The 18849-nt window shown below is 37.3% G+C and overlaps 1 protein-coding gene across 1 annotated transcript; it reads left to right on the top strand.

The window, feature by feature from the left end:
• Positions 1-2632: 2632 nt before the first annotated feature.
• DYDC1 (DPY30 domain containing 1) lies at positions 2633-17366 on the top strand (the record flags this gene model as incomplete). The annotated part of the gene is made up of 6 exons (XM_081267666.1): positions 2633-2779; positions 3841-3942; positions 10500-10592; positions 13977-14033; positions 14415-14519; positions 17328-17366. The coding sequence occupies 6 exons, from the start codon at positions 2633-2635 to the stop codon at positions 17364-17366; spliced, it is 543 nt and encodes a 180-aa protein (XP_081123792.1).
• Positions 17367-18849: the final 1483 nt, after the last annotated feature.

The following is an 18849-nucleotide window of genomic DNA, read 5'->3' as shown; positions in this document are numbered from 1 at the left end:
CTAATACCAACTTATTAGGAAATTAGGTCCATTTTTGAGTCACTTTTCTGTTTTCAATTTTGAGTTTTTAGGACTATGTTTATGCATACACACATACTCGTTCTTTTCCCACTGCTGTTGCGAATGCAAAAGATAACATATGTCATTTCTGGACCTTGTTTTTTTTCACTTCATTTTGGGTCCTAGAGAACATTTCTTGTTTTAGAGAGCATTGTCCTTCTCTTTTATGCCTGCACAAGAATCCAGGGTGCTGTATCTCATTGATCCCTATTATATGAACATCTGAATGGTATTCCAGTTTGACTATGGTAAATGAAAGCAAGTAACTATGTACATATGCCATTTAAATTTTTGCTAGTATATATTTTTTTTTTAAATTTTTTTTATTATTTTTTTTTATTGGTTGTTCACAACATTACAAAGCTCTTGACATATTTCATACATTAGATTGAAGTGGGTTATGAACCCCCAATTTTACCCCAAATACAGATTGCAGAATCACGTCGGTTACACATCCACAATTTTACATAATGCCCTATTAGTAATTGTTGTATTCTGCTACCTTTCCTATCCCCTACTATCCCCCCCTCCCCTCCCCTCCCAACTTCTCTCTCTACCCCATCTACTGTAATTCATTTCTCTCCTTGTTTATTTTCCCATTCCCCTCACAACCTCTTATATGTAATTTTGTATAGCAATGAGGGTCTCCCTTCATTTCCATGCAATTTCCCTTTTCTCTCCCTTTCCCTCCCATCTCATGTCTCTGTTTAATGTTAATCTTTTCTTCCTACTCTTCCTCCCTGCTCTGTTCATAGTTGCTCTCATTATATCAAAGAAGACATTTGGTATTTGTTTTTTAGGGATTGGCTAGCTTCACTAAGCATAATCTGCTCTAGTGCCATCCATTTCCCTGCAAATTCCATGATTTTGTCATTTTTTATTGCTGCATAGTACTCCATTGTGTATAGATTTTTTGCTAGTATATCATTGAGATTGTATTCAAGAAGTGAGATTGGTGGATCAAACGTGTGATTTTCTAGATTTTTGCCAATTCCCCTCTGTAGGATTGTATTTTGCTCTTGGACCAACATCTCATGACAGAAGAAAAGCCTTGAGGCCTATAGATGGACCTCAAGATGTCAGTGTTTCTGAAATTTTATGCAAAATGCTAGGTGCAGTTGTCCAGGGATGGATCCAGACACATTGGCATTTTGTCTACTGTCATTACCAAGGCTCTTCCTTCTCTTTGTTGCCTTGTGAATTTTATTGTCCCTTTAGGAAAGGTTCTCCTAGGGTGACATCTCAGCTAACTTCAAATTTAGCTGAGATGTTACCCCTAAGAGAACTTCTTCTGTGACCGTGTGAGCTGCTTGGAGAAGGAGCGACTGCCTTGAGTTGCATGGGAAAGCTCAGGGAATGAGAAATGATCTCTGTCCTGCAGGTGAGGAGATACTTTTTCCTGTTGAGAGGAAGGGATCATCTTCATGTACAAAAATCACAATGATGGAAAAGCACAAAGTGTTATCAGCAGAGTGGCAGGATGTTCAATGGAGCAAAAGCCCAGGGTGTGTTGTGGGCAGGAGAGTTGCCTGGAATCAAACCTGAAAAGAAATTTGGGACCAGGTTGTGAGGAGCCTTTTTTTTTTTTTTTTTGGTCAGCTTTGTGTTGCTATGACTAAAGGACCTGACAAGAACAAAGTAGAGGACGAAAGTTTATTTGGGCTCAGGGTTTCAAGGTTTAATCTGTGGTCAGCCTACTCTATAGCTCTGAGGTGAGGCAGAACATCATGGCAGAAAGGTGTGGTAACAAGGAAAAGGAAAGCAGTTCAAGACATGGCAACCAGGAAGCAGAGAGAGAGCTCTGCTCACCAAGGACAAAATATATACCACAAAAGCACACCTCCAGTGACCTTCCTGCCTACAGTTACCACCCAGTTAATCAGCATCCATGGATTAATCCACTGATTAGGTTAAATCTCTCATAATGTAGTAATTTTGCCACTGATTATTCTTGCATTTTCTCACAAACACCAGCTTTTGGGGACATCTCATATCTAAACCATAATAGAGCCTCGTATTCTATTCTTTTATACTCTTAACCTTGGAAATACATGGAATTTTAATGTTGAGACTTTTTGTAAAGATGGCATACATGGTGTAGGAGGAACATCTTAGTAGAGTGTAGGGTGAAGTCCTAGAATCGAGAGGTGGGTACCAACTCTTCAATCTGAACTGTCCACTTATGCTCTTTTTGCCTGGACTTCCTTAATCTGCTCAGTGGGGAATCATGATACCCAAAGTTTTAGGTATGCTGTGAGGATTAAATGAATCAGGTATTGCTTGGCATAAAGTCAACTTGAAGTCAATAATCCCTTTCTGTCTCATGCACTGGACTTAAAAGCCCTTCAGGATTTTTAACTATTTTAGATTTAGTGATTTTAGAACAGCCCTTTTGGAAGCTGTTAGAAGTTTCCTCGGGGCAGTTTGCTTATGCCACCCATACTGGGAAGTACCCATGATAAGGTAGAGTGCTTTGTTGGCCTATTTGACTTTACTCCTATTGCATTGTAACTGAAAGCCTGCACTAATGCAAAATGTTTATTTTTTAGAGGTTTTTATTTAGGAGTTAGAAATGGAGTCGTCATATCTTCAAAAGCACCTTGGAATGTGTCTAACTCTAGGTCTTGCAGAAGTAGCAAGAGTTCGCCCAGCGGATCCAATAGAATATTTAGCATTGTGGATTTACAAGTATAAGGAAAATTTAACCATGGAACAACTGGTAAGTATGAATCTCCTTTTAGGAAATAAGAAATGTAAAATAATTGGTTCTTTTTTTTTTAAAGATTCCATGTGTTTATAAGAGGAAAGGAGGGGTAAGAGAAAAATAATACAAGTGAAGAAATGATTTACAGTAGAGGAGGTAGAGAGAGAAAAGGGGAGGGGAGGGAAGGGGAGGGGAAGGGGGATAGTAGAGAATAGGATAAACAGCAGAATACATCAGTCACTAGTATGGCAATATGTAAATCAATGGAAGTGTAACTGATGTGATACAGCAATCAGTATACGGGGTAAAAATGGGAGTTCATAACCCACTTGAATCAAATTGTGAAATATGATATATTAAGAACTTTGTAATGTTTTGAACGACCAACAATAAATTAAAAAAAAAAGATTCCATGTGTTAGCAATAAGAAATCAAATATATGCTCAAAATGGGTGGGAAAGGCAAACCTTTATTTCTGCCAAAAGGGCTTGCTACAGGAACCTGGCTAGCAAGAGCACCTGGGCTGGCTCTGTAGGTTTATATACCTAATGCAGCACTGCCCTTCACCCTGATTGGAGGACTCCAGGGTACAACCTATGCTATTGGCTAATTTTAAAATTCAGGTGGGCAAAAGGGAAGGACTATAATTTGATCCAATTAAGACTGAATACTTTATTCTGAAAATGGACCACCAGACTATTTCTCATACATGTTATTTCTAGTGTAAAAAATAGTATGTATTATAAAAAATAACATGTGAAAACATAGGAGAAAAAATACCCAAATAAGATTTCTGTTTACAGTTTTTAGGTATTTTCTTCTACAGGTAGTCTTTTTTCTACATGTTTGCCTGTAGATTTTCTTTTTACATACCTGTGGTCATTCTCAATGTATAATTTTAATTTTGTGCTCTTTGTTCAAATAAAACACACATCTCCCCAAATTACTATATCGTTTCTGAATGGATGGACTATAATTTGCTTGCCCATTTTCCTATTGTTGGTGAAGTTTTCCAGATCATTTTTGAATTGTTTGGTTTCTAATGAGTCACATACTATTGCTTTTAACCATGCTAGAGGCAACAAGAAATGGTGGACTTGGAGCATGAAAGAGAATTGGCTCGGAGGGAGCAGGAAATTATGGAGCGGCTCAAGGCAGAGGAGCTCTTGTTGCAGCAGGTAAGCAAGAAAGGGAGCTCAGTGGTGACAGGAATTAGTGATGTCAACTTCAGTTCCTCTGCCACAACCCAAACACTGGCAAACTCCTCAGCTCTGGCCACATGGATGTGGCTTCCTGATAGATCCATCTTGCTGCTCCTGTGCATCCTCTTTGTTGCAGAAACAGTAGCAGTGCAGCTGGGAAAACCCAGAGAGCTTGCTATCGTGGAAGAACAGGAGAGAGAGAGCAGGATCTAAATGGTCTACCATGTCTCTGCTGAACTGAAGAGTGTTCATTCAGGGTGGAGTAAAGTAGGAGATGGCGAGTGAACATAATATTTTCAAGGAGATTTTCAGTGGAGATGGGTTTTTTGTTTTGATTTAGGAACACAGTACGGGAAGTGGGTGACATTAGGAAACTGGATGATTCAGAGTCAGCTTCCCTTGGAGACCGAGGAGATGAGGTCTGGAAGATGGTGAGGCAAGTGGAAGGCACTTCTTTGATTATAATGGAAGGACAGAAGAGAGGAGAGGCACATGTGGTTTTCCATGGCACATGTTGGAAGCGGTTTCTGTGTGACTGTTTCCATCTCTGTGAAGTAGGGACCATGACCATCTGCCAAGAATGAATTGGCAAGTGGGAATGTGAAGCGTTGCAGGTGGCTTTGGGGAATGGAAGAGAGAGTTGACCAAGGAAACTTAGCATTACAGATGGAGTATTCCTAAATTCCTAACCAAAAAAAAAAAAAAACAAAAAAAATCCTAAATCTGAAATTCTCCAAACCCGAAAGATTTTTAAGTGGCAACATGATACCACATCACGAAATTTTGTTTCTTGTCCAATATTATATGAAATTACTTGGGTGTATATGAAACATACATGAATTTTGTGTTAAGATTTAGGATTTGTCCCCAAAATATTATTATTATACATATGCATATGTACATATGTACATATGCAAATATGTCAAAATTGAAAAAAAAACCCTCTGAAATTTGATATAATCCTGGTCCCAAACATTTCTGATAAGGGATACTCAGCTGGTACTTGATAGCAGTTGATGGATGATCACACATTCATAGTGGTGCCCTTTGGTTTGGTTGTGTGATCATGTGATTTCCCTACTTAGTGCAAGTGTAGAGGAGGCAGACTCCTTGACTAAAGTTGGCCTAGCAGGACTGGGGTAGCAGGACTGGGGGATGAACATGCTGGTAAGGGAATGAGTGGTGGGGGAGGTCAAGGAGTCTCAAATGGACAGCTCGAGGGTGGCCTCTGAACTAACAATTTATAGAGAACTTCTGAACTAAATGTAAGCCACCTCTGTAGTTCCACCACAGAAGACTTCACTTTAGAGTCTCAGATCTACACACCTAAAAAAGGGAAAGAAGCTCACTACTTGGATGTGTGGATAAAAAGAAAAATACAGACTAACAAACAGCTTTTCTGCCGGAATCTCCCTTGATGCTGAGATAGAAGTGTCTGGGTGCCAAGGTATCCAGATGAATAGGGCTGTTGAGAACATTGCTGCTCTGAGTCTTCACCCTCAGTTACTTGGCTTATTCTTGAGGGGAAGTGGCAGCATGTTGAGCTGGATGTCAAACCATTCATCCAAACAGGCCAGCCATCTCTCCAGCAGCCGCAACTTTGGGGGATCTGTCCTCCTCTGACTGCTCCTATGCTTAGAATCTGCCCCCTGTCAGAATGACAGGGATTCTGTCTCTGTCTTTTGTTCTTTACTAATGATTTCAGACTTTAAGTTCTTTGGAGGCTTATCCCTCTGAGCAGGCAAAAGTTCCCTGGTGAAGTGCTGGCCACCCTGGGATATTATATGAATTTCTTTATCCAGCCATCTACCGGTAGACATTTGCTTCCACATTTTGCCTATTCTAAATAATGCTGCAATGATCATGGGAGTTCAGGTCATCTCTTTGAGATACTGATTTCATTTCCTTTGGATATTTACCCAGAAGAGGGATTGTTAGATTCATATTTTAATTTTTTTGAAGAATGTCCATACTCTTTTTTTCCATATTGACTCTACTAATTTATACTCTCACAAGCAGTGTACAAAATAGTTCCTTTTTCCATTTCCCTGATGCTAGTGATGTTGAACAGCTTTCATATTCCTCTTCAACATTTTTATGGCTTTCTTGGAAAAATGTCTGTTTTTACACTGTGGCCTACTGTTTCAGGACCTTGGCACATTTTTAAATTCAGCTACTTTTTTTTTTTTTTTTGCTATTGAGTTAAGCTTCCTATATATTTTGGTTATGAACTATTTATCAGCTGTATAATTCACAAATATTTTCTCCTGATCCTCAGGCTGCCTTTTCTCTTGTTGACTGTTTCCCTCACTATGAAGAAAGAAGAATTTTAATTTGATCTAGTTCCACTTGTTTATTTTTGCTTTTGTTACCTGTGCTTTCAGTGCTCTATCCAAAATGTCATAGCCAGATGCATTTTAAAGAGATTTTCTAGTATTATATTTTCTGAGTTTTATGGTTTCGGTCTTAAGTTCAGATCTTTAATCCATTTTTAGTTGACTTTCTAGTATTGTGCAAGAAAAGGAAGGGTCCAGCTTCATTCTTCTGCATATTGGACTCTAGTGACTATCCCTCCCCTGTGTGTATCTTGCAGGACTTGTTGACCATATATACTTGAGCTTATCTGGGGGCCATCTATTCCATTCCATTGGTCATCTACATGTCTGTTTTTACACTGTTAATTACCATAACTTTGTAACATAATTTGGAATCAAGGAGTATAATGTCTTCAACTTTGTTTTCTTTCTCAGGATTACTTACACTATTTGGGATCTTTTATGATTCCACAGGAATTTTAGTACATTTTGTTTCTAGTTCTGTAAATAGTTTTTTTTTTGAATTTTGATAGCTTCCAAATATGTATTAAGTTTAAACTATAGATTACTTTAGGCAGTATGGACATTTTAATATTATTAATTGTTCCAAATCCATGAACAGAAGGTTATCTTTCCATTTATTTGTGCCATCCTCATTTTTTATAGGAGTTTTACAATTTTCAGTGTATGATCTTTCACTTCCTTGGTTAAATTTATTCCTAAGTACTTTGTTCTTTTTGATGCTATCATAAATGACATTTCTTTTGTAGATAGGTTATTGGCATACAAGTTGTAAGTTTTTGGAATAAGAAGAATCACACTCAACCATTACTTCAAATGATTTTGAATTTCTTGATTATGTTTCTTAATTCAACCTAAGAATTATAAAACAAACAACACTCATATATGAATCTTACGCTGCAGTAATATCATTTCAACAACTCATGTTTCGTGAATCACAAGAAATGTCAACCAGCATTATGTACTTCCCAGTGCCTCCAGAAACTGAAGTGATAAATCACATCTTTATCCCCAGATGATTGGCTTAGATGTATTTTCCAGCCTCACATTATAGTTCCAGAGTGTTCATTAGACCACATTGTAGGTTCAAAGAAAATTCTCATATTTCAAAATTCACTTAACTGTGCCATTAAGAAGCTTCTACCAGACTTCAGCTGGCAAATATCATGAGAAAAATCTAATAGAATTCTGTAAATGCCTTCTAAGAGATAAATATGCTCAATTTAAACTACAGGCACACAGGATTATATCACTCACTATTTGACAGTAACTATCTGTGTGAAAAGACAGTTTTGAAAGATGAAAGATTAGCATTAACATTTTCAATTTTGATGATAAGGAACACTAAGTTTTAAATCCAACTAAGTGGAATGTTATCTTTAAGTTTTTTAAATTCTTAATAGTAAACTGGTATTATAAAAAATCTATTCAAGAATTATTATTACTTAAATTTCATCAATAAAATATTGTGGAATTTTTTTCTCTCTTTCTATAACTGTGTAAGATACTATAATATCCTCAATTTTGCCTCTAGGCCTGTGAAGCATAAACTATCTACCATCTGACCCTTTACAAAATAAGTTTACCCATTCCTAAGCCAGAAAGTAACTTCTCACCACCAGCCCAGCACTGTCTAATAAAAAGTTAAGCTCCTCACATTCAGAACATTTTACAGATACATTTTAATAACATATTTAGCAAAACAACATGTTTACAAAGGTAACAAATAGTTATATTTTATTTACAAAAGACTTTTAAAGGCAATTCCTTGATATTCCTATATTATACCCACTAAAAGAACAGCCCTAGGGTAGGTGGCTTATTTATGGAATCTTTTTTTTTCTTAAATGAAAAAGTGGTTACCAGAGGTGGGATACATGAGGTGGGAGGGGAAAATGGGAGGATGTAGGTCAAAGAGTCTAAAACTGAAGTCAGGTAAGATGAACTAATTTAGAGATCTAAGGTCCTGGATGAGGACTGTAGTTAATGATATTGTATTGTATATGGAAAATTTTCTAAGATGGTAGATTTCAAGTACTCTTATCTCCCCTCCCCCACACACAAACAGCAACCAGATGTATACATTAAGTTCTCTACCATTAGTAATCACTTCTGTATGTATATGTATATGAAAACATCATGTTGTATACCTTAAATTTATATAGTAAAACATTTAAATCTTGGCTCCAAGCTAAAAATTCACAATAAGATGTTAGCACTGTTAAGCTGCAGAACTGCTCTGACGTGGGACAAATCAAGATATATTTAGCTTTATTTCTGACAAAAATTATAGAACCCATGATGGTTAAGTATATAAGATTGGGCCCATCACTGTGGCATATGCCTATAATCCAGGGTACTCAGGAGGCTGAAGCAGGAGGATCACAAGTTTGAAGCCAGCTTCAGCAACTTAGCAAGACCCTGTTAAAAAATCAAAAGTCAGAAAAAAACAAAAAAAGGCTAGGGATGTAACTAAGTAATAAACAGTCCCTGGGTCAATCTCTAGTGGTAAAGAAAAAAAAGTTTATAGGAATGGATGAGTCACCATTATCAATGCTGGCTCAATTACACATGAGAGATACAAGTATTTTCTGTAGTAGCTTTACACACCTATGTGTCTAACCAGCATTTTCAACTAAGCCTTTTCTATACAACACATATTTTAATCATTATCAGTTGTAACACATCAGACTTCACTTCAGGTTGTATATGTGTTTATGTTCTCAACTTTTTGGAAATATTCTTACCTATAATTCTTCCATGAATACTGTTCATGGAGACTAATTTGTTCCCAACCCAGAATTGACTCTTAGAATAACAACTGGGCAGCCTTAGGAACATGTGACTAACATCAAGTGCCAAGGAAAAACAAAGTCATTTGCCTGTTTTTTAATTGACTGTGGATGTTGTTCCCAACATCAACTCTTTTCACACTGTCTTCACCAAAAGACTAATAATCCAACAAGTTTTTTTTTTTCCTGGACACATCTTTTGGCCACTGAAATGAAATGAGTTTTAATAACTCCTTGCTTTTATAAGATATGAACTAGTTGGGAACTTACATTTGTTGTAGTCTTGCTTTCATTTATAATTTTGGTGAAAAAATTCTGCTGTGATAATTCTGTTTTAAATTTTCTATTTTATTTTATCTGAACTTTGCTTTCATGTGAATCAAGAATATCATGGTGAAGGCTTAGAGTGGTAATGTTGATGCTTAAGTGTATTTTTTTTTAGCATAACATCATTGTATAATACAAACCATATTTTGCCATTCAATTTGATAACAAAATAATCCACAGTCCATTGTACCTTAAAAGCACAACATCTGAAGTTCATTTCTTCTCTTGTTTTGACATGATAGATGAAATAATTTTTTTAAAATGTTATGTTACTGTGATACTGTGACACTCCAAACCCTGTTAAGTTATAACGTTGTCACTGTGATTCATAGCACTCTGAGCAGCAGTGTAAAGTTGTAAGAGGCCCACACATGGTCTCTGTTGCAGCTACTCTGCTTTGCTGTTGCAGGGCAAAATCAGTCACAGACAGTACATAAGTGAATGAGCACAGCTGTGTTTCAATAAAACTTTATTTATGGATGCTGAGATTTGAATTGCATATAACTTTCAGGTGTGATGAAATTTCATTCTTTTGATTTATTTACCAATTATTTAAAGATGTAAAAAGCATTCTTACCTCCCAAGCTATAAAAAGAATGAGTGGCATCAAATTAGCCCAACCATCCTTATAGCTGACCCAGATTCTAGTATATACATGTTGGGTTGGGAGCAAATATACTGATGATTATTCATGGTTTCAGATAATCTTAAGATTTTTCTCACCCATTGTTTTGCATCCAAGTTTTGACTACTTGAAGATCCATTTATGCTTAAAGAGGTTTTATCTGAAAAAATTATCACTATTGCATTTGTAGCTCCAAGATAAACAGAAAATGACTTGATTTTTGTACAAACTGTTCTTCCTACAACTAGCAATTAGAAATATTACCTCTTTTTTTGTGCTTCAGGAAATATTTGTAGAAACTAAATATTATGTGGCTGTGATCATTTATTTCTATAAGTTTCTAAAATTCAGGTAGGTATAAATGAAATTAGCCTGGGGCATTTAAGAGTGATAGAGTATTTTCCTGGTGATTAATCAGACTGTAATATGACTTACATATTTCTGAAAATTCAGCAACAACTGGCATTACAAATGGAGTTGGAAATGCAAAAAAAAGAGAAAGAGAGACTAGAAGAACTTCAGAGAACTCAAGAACAATTAGAGAAGGTAATTTTAAGTTTTACAAAAACTTAAAATTTTATTTTATTTTATAAAATAAAATAAAATATTTTATTTAAAATATTCTGGAATCCTCAAACTGATATCATAGCAAAAAGATCAAGGGATTGTCTGAAGACCTGTCAGACTTTAGCTGGGTGACTTAAGTATATCATCACCTTTTCTATCTCAGTTTACCTGTTTCAAAATATATGGATAGAAACATAATATTATGGGTAATATCTCACTGGATTATTGTGAGGATCAAGTACAGTCATGTATGTGAAACCGCTTTGTGAGCAGCAAGTTTCTCTGTCAACATTTTTGTCAAGAGCTAGCTATTTCCAATGGAGTCTTACTGAGGCATAAAGAAGAAAGAAATATGGCATTTGCTGGTAAGTGAATGGAAATGGAGAAAATCATGCTATATGAAATATGTCAGACTCAAAAAATCAAGGGTCAAATGTTTTCTGTCATGCGGAGGCTAAAGCAAAATAAGGGAAAGAAGGTGGTGTGGGAGGGTATCGAATATCATGAAGATAAAGGGAAGATCAGTGGAGTAGAAGCAGAGAATGAGAGGAAGGAAGGAGGGAGGGAAAGGGGAAGAAATATGGAAGGAATCTAACAGAATCATATTATATACATATAAAAACACACCAAAGGGAATTTCACCTTTATATGTATGTAGAAAGTACCAATCAAAAATAAATAAATAAAGGAGTGAAAGGAAGATCAGTAGAGAAGGGAAAAGAGGAGGAGGGAGGAAGGGAGGAAAAGAGGGGGTGGGGATTGAAATCAAATTCCTTGTATATATAATTTTGTCAAAAGGAACCCAAATACTGGGTATAATTACAATGCTCTAAAAAAAAAAAAATACAAAAAAAAAAAAAGAAGAAAGAGAGATGAGAGGAATGATGGAATGAAATTGTCAAAACTTTCCTCTGTATACATATGAATATGTGACAGTGATTTTCACCCTTATGTGTATTAAGCACTAATTTTAAACACAACTATCAATAAAATATAGGAAGACAGAGTAGTGGAAAAGAAACGGGTAGGGAAGAGCAGAGGGCAAAGGGAAATACTGGGGACTGAATTGAAGCAAACTGTATTCTGTGAAAAAAATTATATTCCACGCTTCCATAATTATGTCAAAATTAAACCCAATATTATCAACTGTAATGCACTAATAAACATGTGGATTATGATCCTAAAAAAAACCCCAAATACTGTGTATAACTACAATGCTCTAAAAACAAACAAACAAACCTAAATGTAGGAAAAGGGAAAAAAAAAGAGTTTACCATTTCTGATGGTGGTAGCTACTGTTGGAAGTTAAGTTTGTTGAAGAAAACAGCATGTCTGTTTTCTTCAGGTTAAATGGATTAACAATAATTTGCATTTTGAAATACATTTATATAGATTTTCATGACTTTTACAAAGGTAAATTGTGCACAATTGATTTTTTAAAAGCCTGTCTTCATTGATTGTATCTATAGAATGTCAAATGTCCAGTTTACTAATATTTCCTGGTATCAGAAAAGTATGCATCATATAGACCAAACTTATGAATGACTGAATTTGTGGCTACTATCTCATACTCACATGTTACTCCCATGTTGATTCCATAATTAAAAATAAGGTCAGAAGGAGGTTTTATAGAATATGTCCAATATGTTTATTAATGGCTCAGATGAGTGTTTTTAAAGGGTGTTTTTAAAAGTGTCAAGAATGTTTTTAAAAGTGTCAAGAATGAATTTAATCAAAAAGATCAGATTTTGATGTATAAATTTAAACCCCTCTACGTAGTTTTATAAAATATAGATGCGGGTGTTAAGTTAGTCTATGTAGGAGGAGTGCCTGGATATGCACATATGTACACATACATGCAAGCACACCCTTTCTCTTTAGTTGAGTTAGTGACCCAGAATGAAAGGAGAAAAACAGGATCATATCAAGAAGATAACAATCAAAATCAGGGATTTAAAATATCTTTTATTGAGGTGAAATGATGGTTCTGTTTGAGTGCCTAAAAATAGGAGGGATCATTTTATGGCCCCAAAGCCTCACACCCATGTTATTTCACTCTGTTCCAGTATCAGCAGTCTGTGTGACCAGAGTGATGGTAATTTTAATAATTCATCTCTCCTCTGGATTATCATACTTTATCTCTCCCCTGCAAAGTACCTCTGCCTCCCCCTTGCTCAGAGACCAGTCCGTTCATGTTCTTTATTCTGGCCTTATTGTGGCTGCAGACACACAATTTAAACTATCATTCTCAAAGGAAGTTTATAGGAAGGATTGCCAGTTGGAGAAAGTATTGAACACTTAAACTGTGAAAAACTCTAGTACATTTGGGCCTTCCAGACTGTTGAGAGCAAGAGAATCAAATGCTGCCAGGGCTCTCACCTCTGCTGTTCTTTGGTTGCTATTTCCAGTCTCTCTCTTGATGGTCTGGTTTGCAGCACTTGAGAAATATGGTCTTTAATGGTTCCTGGGTTTTATGTGTGTGTAGCTCACACCATTGGTGAGGAATGGATTTCTCTTTTGGTTTCAGTTAAGAAAAGAATTTGGGGGAAAGTTCTGACTGGTTTTGTTTGTTTTAAATATCTATTTCTGTGGTTGGGGGCTATAGTCCTATAAGAACATAGGAAAATGGAGTTGTCTTTGGAAAATAGTATCACATATGTTCCTATAATTAGGGTGACTATGAGTACAAGGTTATTGTCTTCCAATAGCAACAACAGCAAATGATTTGTCAGGTCACCCTGCCGTTTTAGAATGAAAAGGTGGCTGGTAAGCAAGGTTTGGCTTGGTTGGGAGAACACTTTGTCATTCACGAAAAGGCCTCCCCTGTTAGGCAATACATTTCTATTGTAGACTTATGGAGAATGTTGCCTACACACTATGAGGAAGACGCGTGCATACTTACATACTTACTTAGTGCATACTTACATACTTACTTAGAGTTTTACACATAGTATGAAAGAAATAAGTGTTTGTGTTTTCCCCACTTATTTCTTTCATACTATGTGTAAAACTCTACTTACCTGCAAGTTCTCTTTAAAATTTCTTAAGATTTTATTAGAACTTTTATGTTGTCACTCTTTACATTTGCTAATAACTTGGCTTCAGATTTAATGTTTTAGCTCATTTAGTTTTAAAAAAGTTTTACTTAATTATAAATAAAGAATAGCTGTCTTCTGCTAGTATTTCAATTAAACTGTGATCTGCAGTTGAGTGTGAAGTGTGTAGAGACCACACCTTAAAGAGTGATGGGTTTTTACTCTTAGTTTGATTAGAGCATTATGTAAAAATAAAAATGCTTGAAAATTAAACATGAAATCGAATGAGCTATATTTAAATTATTTTATTAACTTTTATATATTCTAGGAGATGAGAACAAGTGTGGAAAGTATGCCTAAGAGTGAGGATACTTTTTATTCAGAGGTGAGAAGAAAAAGTTATCTATGTTATGTGAAATGAATGACTATGCTAGGACGTAAATCTTAATTTTGATGCATCAGTAGCTAAAGGGGTATTATCAAAACTAATAGTACAAATATATGTTCTTGTGATAGATCACAAGTGTGATGCGCTTTGAAGCTAAATCTCAAAGCAAACAAAAATTGTGCATTCAGAGTGTGTTTATATACTTAAAAACGAGAATATCTTGAAATATTGGCCATAGAATTACGTATTTTAAGTTTCTGAATGTAGTTTTTCTATTTTTTCTTATCCTCAGCAGATATTTAGTTAATTCCACTAATTAACAATGAAAGACATTAGTTTCAAGTCACTTAAAAGTGAAAGTGAGTTTTGTGATTGTAGGAAGGATTTCTAGACACAAGCAAAACACTTGCTGAAATTAGTGATAGGTATGGAGCACCTAACTTGAGCAGAGTAGAAGAACTTGATGAATCAATGTTTTCTGATGTAAGTATCAAAATTTTTTATTATATATATATATTATATACACACATATATTTTAGTTGTTGATGGACCTTTATTCTATTTATTTATTTATATGTGGTGCTGAGAATCAAACCTAAGTGCTTCACACATGGTAGGCAAGTACTGTACCACTGAGCCACAACCCCAGCCCCCAAATATTTTTTTAAAAAGCAGATTATTTCATTTTTTTTCTTTACTTTGATAAAGCCTAATACATATGAGTCCAGAATTGGTTGGCAAATAGGCTGTTTTTCTTCATAGAAAGTCAATTCCCTGATTGCTGACCATTTGCATAATTGGCACTATGTTATTTAATGAAGTGTGTCATTGGAAAATCCATACTTATATCTGTATCTGCCTATGCCTATCTATGTATGTCCTCTTATCTGTCTATATTGGAGTTAGACTTTGAAAATAACAAAATCTCTTCAAAAGGTGTGTGTGTGTGTGTGTGTGTGCGTGCGCGCGTGCGTGCATGCACATGGGTAAAATATAATCTTTAGATTTGGGAAGGCACACCATTTTGCTTCTCTTTAACAAGCCCTGGAACCACATACACATCCTAATGAGAGTGCATACTTTTTCAGTATATAAATACATTTGTTTGTTTAGCAAACATATCATGTCTTCTGTGTGCCAGGCTCTGTGCCAGATGCACTTGTGAATAAGACAGAGTTCTGACCTTGTCCACAAGGTTACTCTCTAGAGGGGAAATAGGCCAGAATTTGGTAGAATGACCAGGTAATTTATTGTCCAAACTAGTATGCTTTTGAGAATGAAAGGAGGAGCTTTCAATAACTGAGCTAGATTAGCAGGTGTGGACCTGGACGGTACTGGTAGAAGGGTACATTGGAGCACTTTAGTTTGATGAGATGGAATTGCCAGCACAGATTGGGAACCTTGGTCAGGGAAGTTGCCAGAAGGAAGTCACCTACTTGTTACTCAGTGGTAAGGTGGAGGATGAGGAGTTCCAGATAGCACAATAAGTGTGAAGATCCAGGCAGGAGACAGTATGGAGTGGAGTGATTTAGTGGGGGCGGGTAAGGGATGAGGCAGGGGACAAAGCAGGGGCCAGGCCCTGAAAGGACTATAATAGCTGCCCAGAGAATCAGATTTCCTTACAGGCAGTGGAATTTGATGTAGTGGAGGCTGACATATCCAGAGCTGCATTTCAGAAAGGCCAGGCTGGCTGTCTTGTGGGGAAGAGAATGTGCGATACCTGTTAGGAGCTTTGAGAGTAGTCTAGATACAGGCAGCCGTGGCTGGACATGAATGTTGTTTTCAAGAGCTGTTCAAAGAGTTAGGCTAGAAGGACTCAGTGCTTGTCAATTTATGGCTATATTTTTATTGGATATCTGCTATTATTTGACACTATGGTGGGAGCTAGAAAACACAATTGAACAATGTACCTGCCCTTTGTGGGCCTTGGGCCAGTGAGTAAGGTGCTCTGAGGGACTAGGCAGAGATTTTTAAATTTTTTTATTTTTATTTTTTTGGTACTAGAGATTGAACCCAGGACGTTTTGCCACTGATAGACATCTCCAGCCTTTTTTATTTTTTATTTTTGAGACAGGGTCTCGCTAAGTTGTTTAGGCTCTCACTAAGTTGCCGAGGCTGGCCTTGAACTTGAACTTGGCTTCCCGAGTTGTTGAGATTATAGGCATGTGCCACAAGACCTGGCTGGATGAGTCTTCTTGAGGAAATGAAGATCAAGCCTCAGCCTGAGATGAGCCCAGAGGATGGAGAGAGAGGGAGGGAGGGAGGGAGGAGGGGAGAGAGAGAGAGAGAGAGAGAGAGAGAGAGAGAGAGAGAGAGAGAGAGAGAGAGAGAGCGCTCCCGCGCACAAGATGTTGAGAATGGACTGAAACAGTTCAGCACTGTGGCTGAGTTGCATGAAGCTAGGAGGATGGGAAGATTTAAAGCTGGAGAGGTGGTAAAGGTCAGATGATACTGGGTTCTGCGTGTTCATGTAAGGGATTTTGATCTTAAATGCAGTGTGAGTTATTCAAAGGATTTAGGGATTAGATCTGTCTTTTTATAAGCTGCAGAGAGGTTTGCAATGGGCAGCAGTGGATAAGGGTGACCATTTAGGAGGCTATTATGATTATCCAGATGCAAAGCAACCAGGATTAGGTAGAGATGAGTCCTGATAGAATTCGAGATTGGCTGAGTGGACAAGGGAAGAGGGATCCCAGAAGAAAGCCAAACTCTTATCCTCAGGCAACTGAGCTGAGTGTTACCATCTAATGAGTTGATGAGTATAATAAAAGGAAGGTTTTTTAACAAGAGGGCTTCAGTGTGGAGAGGTTGACTTTCTGGCAGCTCTGAGATATGCAGGTGAAAATGGCCACTTGATGTGATGTAGGGTATGGGTCTGAAGAACAGGGAAGAGTCCAGGCAGGAGATTCAAATTCAGCAGCCATGGGCAGAGGTGCCAAGTGAGCAAGGAGAGTGAGCAAGGCACCCGGGAGAGTGTGCTGTGAGTGTTTGTAAGCCTGCGGGCTCAGGGGAAAAACTTGGGAAAGTCCAGAATTTTAGGGGTGGGCCACAGAAAGAGGACCTCACAAAGAGAGTGAGAAAGGAAGCAAGAAAAGTAGAAGAAAGGAAGGGAGATAAACCACCTGGAGAACACATTCATTATCATGTTCTATTTGGATACTCTTCTAAATCATCTGAAATTCACAAAAAAGCTTCATTTACATAGCAATTATGTAAGCTCTATTTCCTTGTCTTGTACCTTTTCACAGTTCTCATTGTTTTAAAGTCTGTTTGCTTTTATTTTGCTTCTAGGTCGCATTAAACATTGATCAAGATTTGCAGGAGCAATAAATCTAAGAACAATAAAAATTGTCTGCTTATTTTAAGTTCCAAATTATGAGCTCTTGATTTGTAAGAATTTTTTTTTTTTTTTACCTCCAATCTTGAACTCTACGTTTTTTTCCCTCTAAGGACAACTTTATAAATGGGCTTCAAAGGGGTACCTTAAAATATTGTTTGGATATTCCAATGCATCTGGTTATTTGTGTGATTACTTTGAAAGAACAGGACGGATGGAGTTTGCTGAAACAACCAAAAACAGGCAAAAAGATGAGCTGTCTGCAGGAAATGGAGGAAGCCACTGAGGAGAGCTCAGCACAGTTCAGCATGCCTTAGATATGGCTTTCTTCCTGGGAGGGAACTGTAGGGCTTTCTCCAGTTTGCTGGGAGCTGGGAATTCTGAATCCCCACTTCCATGTTGTGACTGGTCTGGGGAAGGAACATTCTCCACTGTCCTGCTGGGGAATTTTCTCAAGCTTAGCTTGCTCAGCCCCCTCAAGAACAGGCATAGGAACTTCTCCTTCCTCACTTCTTTGCCCAGTGGGATGTCCAGGATCCTGCCTTCCTCTTTGGGGTTTATGAAGTCCAGGGACCTTGTATAGAATGTCCGTATGGAAAGAATTGAGTGGAGTCCAGGCAAAGTCTTAGGGTGTTAAAAGGTATCATTTCTTCTGGACCCATCAGTAGGCTCAGGTATGGGGGCAACTGCTGAAGGGCGGGTCTCACTGGGTTCAGACTATGCACTGCGCTCTTGGCTCCTTCAACTCCAGGCCTAGTTTGAGACTCTGGAGAGAACTTTACTTCCTTTACAAAATTCTTCCAAATCCAAGTCTATGGGATGAGTGTTTTCTCAAGGACACTGGTTTGAAAACACCCATTTCAGAGATTTTTTTTCAATTGTGTTTTTTCCTTATAATTTGCTTTTCCTGAGACAATTATAACTGAACAGCCCACTGCTTAAATGGAAAGACTAAAAGAAAAAAATAGGAGAAATGTTCATTTTTGTTAAAAATACATGTTATCCTGTATCAGTTCCATGTACATTTTTCAGAATAAAGTCCCATGGACCTTGGAGAAATGACTTCTATGACAGTCTGGCTGCAAGGCACTGTGACCCATGGATGACCTACATTCATATCTGCTCAGGCATGAGAGTCTGAGAGCATCTTTTCCTTCCAGACCTCAGCCTCAGCCTACAAGGGGCCCATTATGAAAGGCTGGGAGGGGGACACAGTCTTGGGAGGGTCATCCTTGGGGTATGGGTTAAGGTCTGGGATGTGGCAGCAAGAGAATCTGAGCTTAGTTTGGATATTATAGTCTATTATTTAAAGCCTTCCTGGCCATAGCCAGACACAAGAGGCAGAAGGTGGAAGAGACTCCTGTCTCTGAAGGAGATGAGTCACAGTTAGATTGGCTACCCTGAGCTGTCTTTCAGTATCCTAGGATTTATTGCTGATGTCAGGAAGATTCATTATGGACCCACCCAAGGGTACAG

This window comes from Spermophilus citellus (genome assembly GCF_964194105.1).
Source record: "Spermophilus citellus genome assembly, chromosome: 15".
NCBI classification, from domain to species: Eukaryota; Metazoa; Chordata; class Mammalia; order Rodentia; family Sciuridae; genus Spermophilus; species Spermophilus citellus.
The sequence above is the reverse complement of the archived record's forward strand: the minus strand, read 5'-3'. Positions and strand labels throughout refer to the sequence as shown.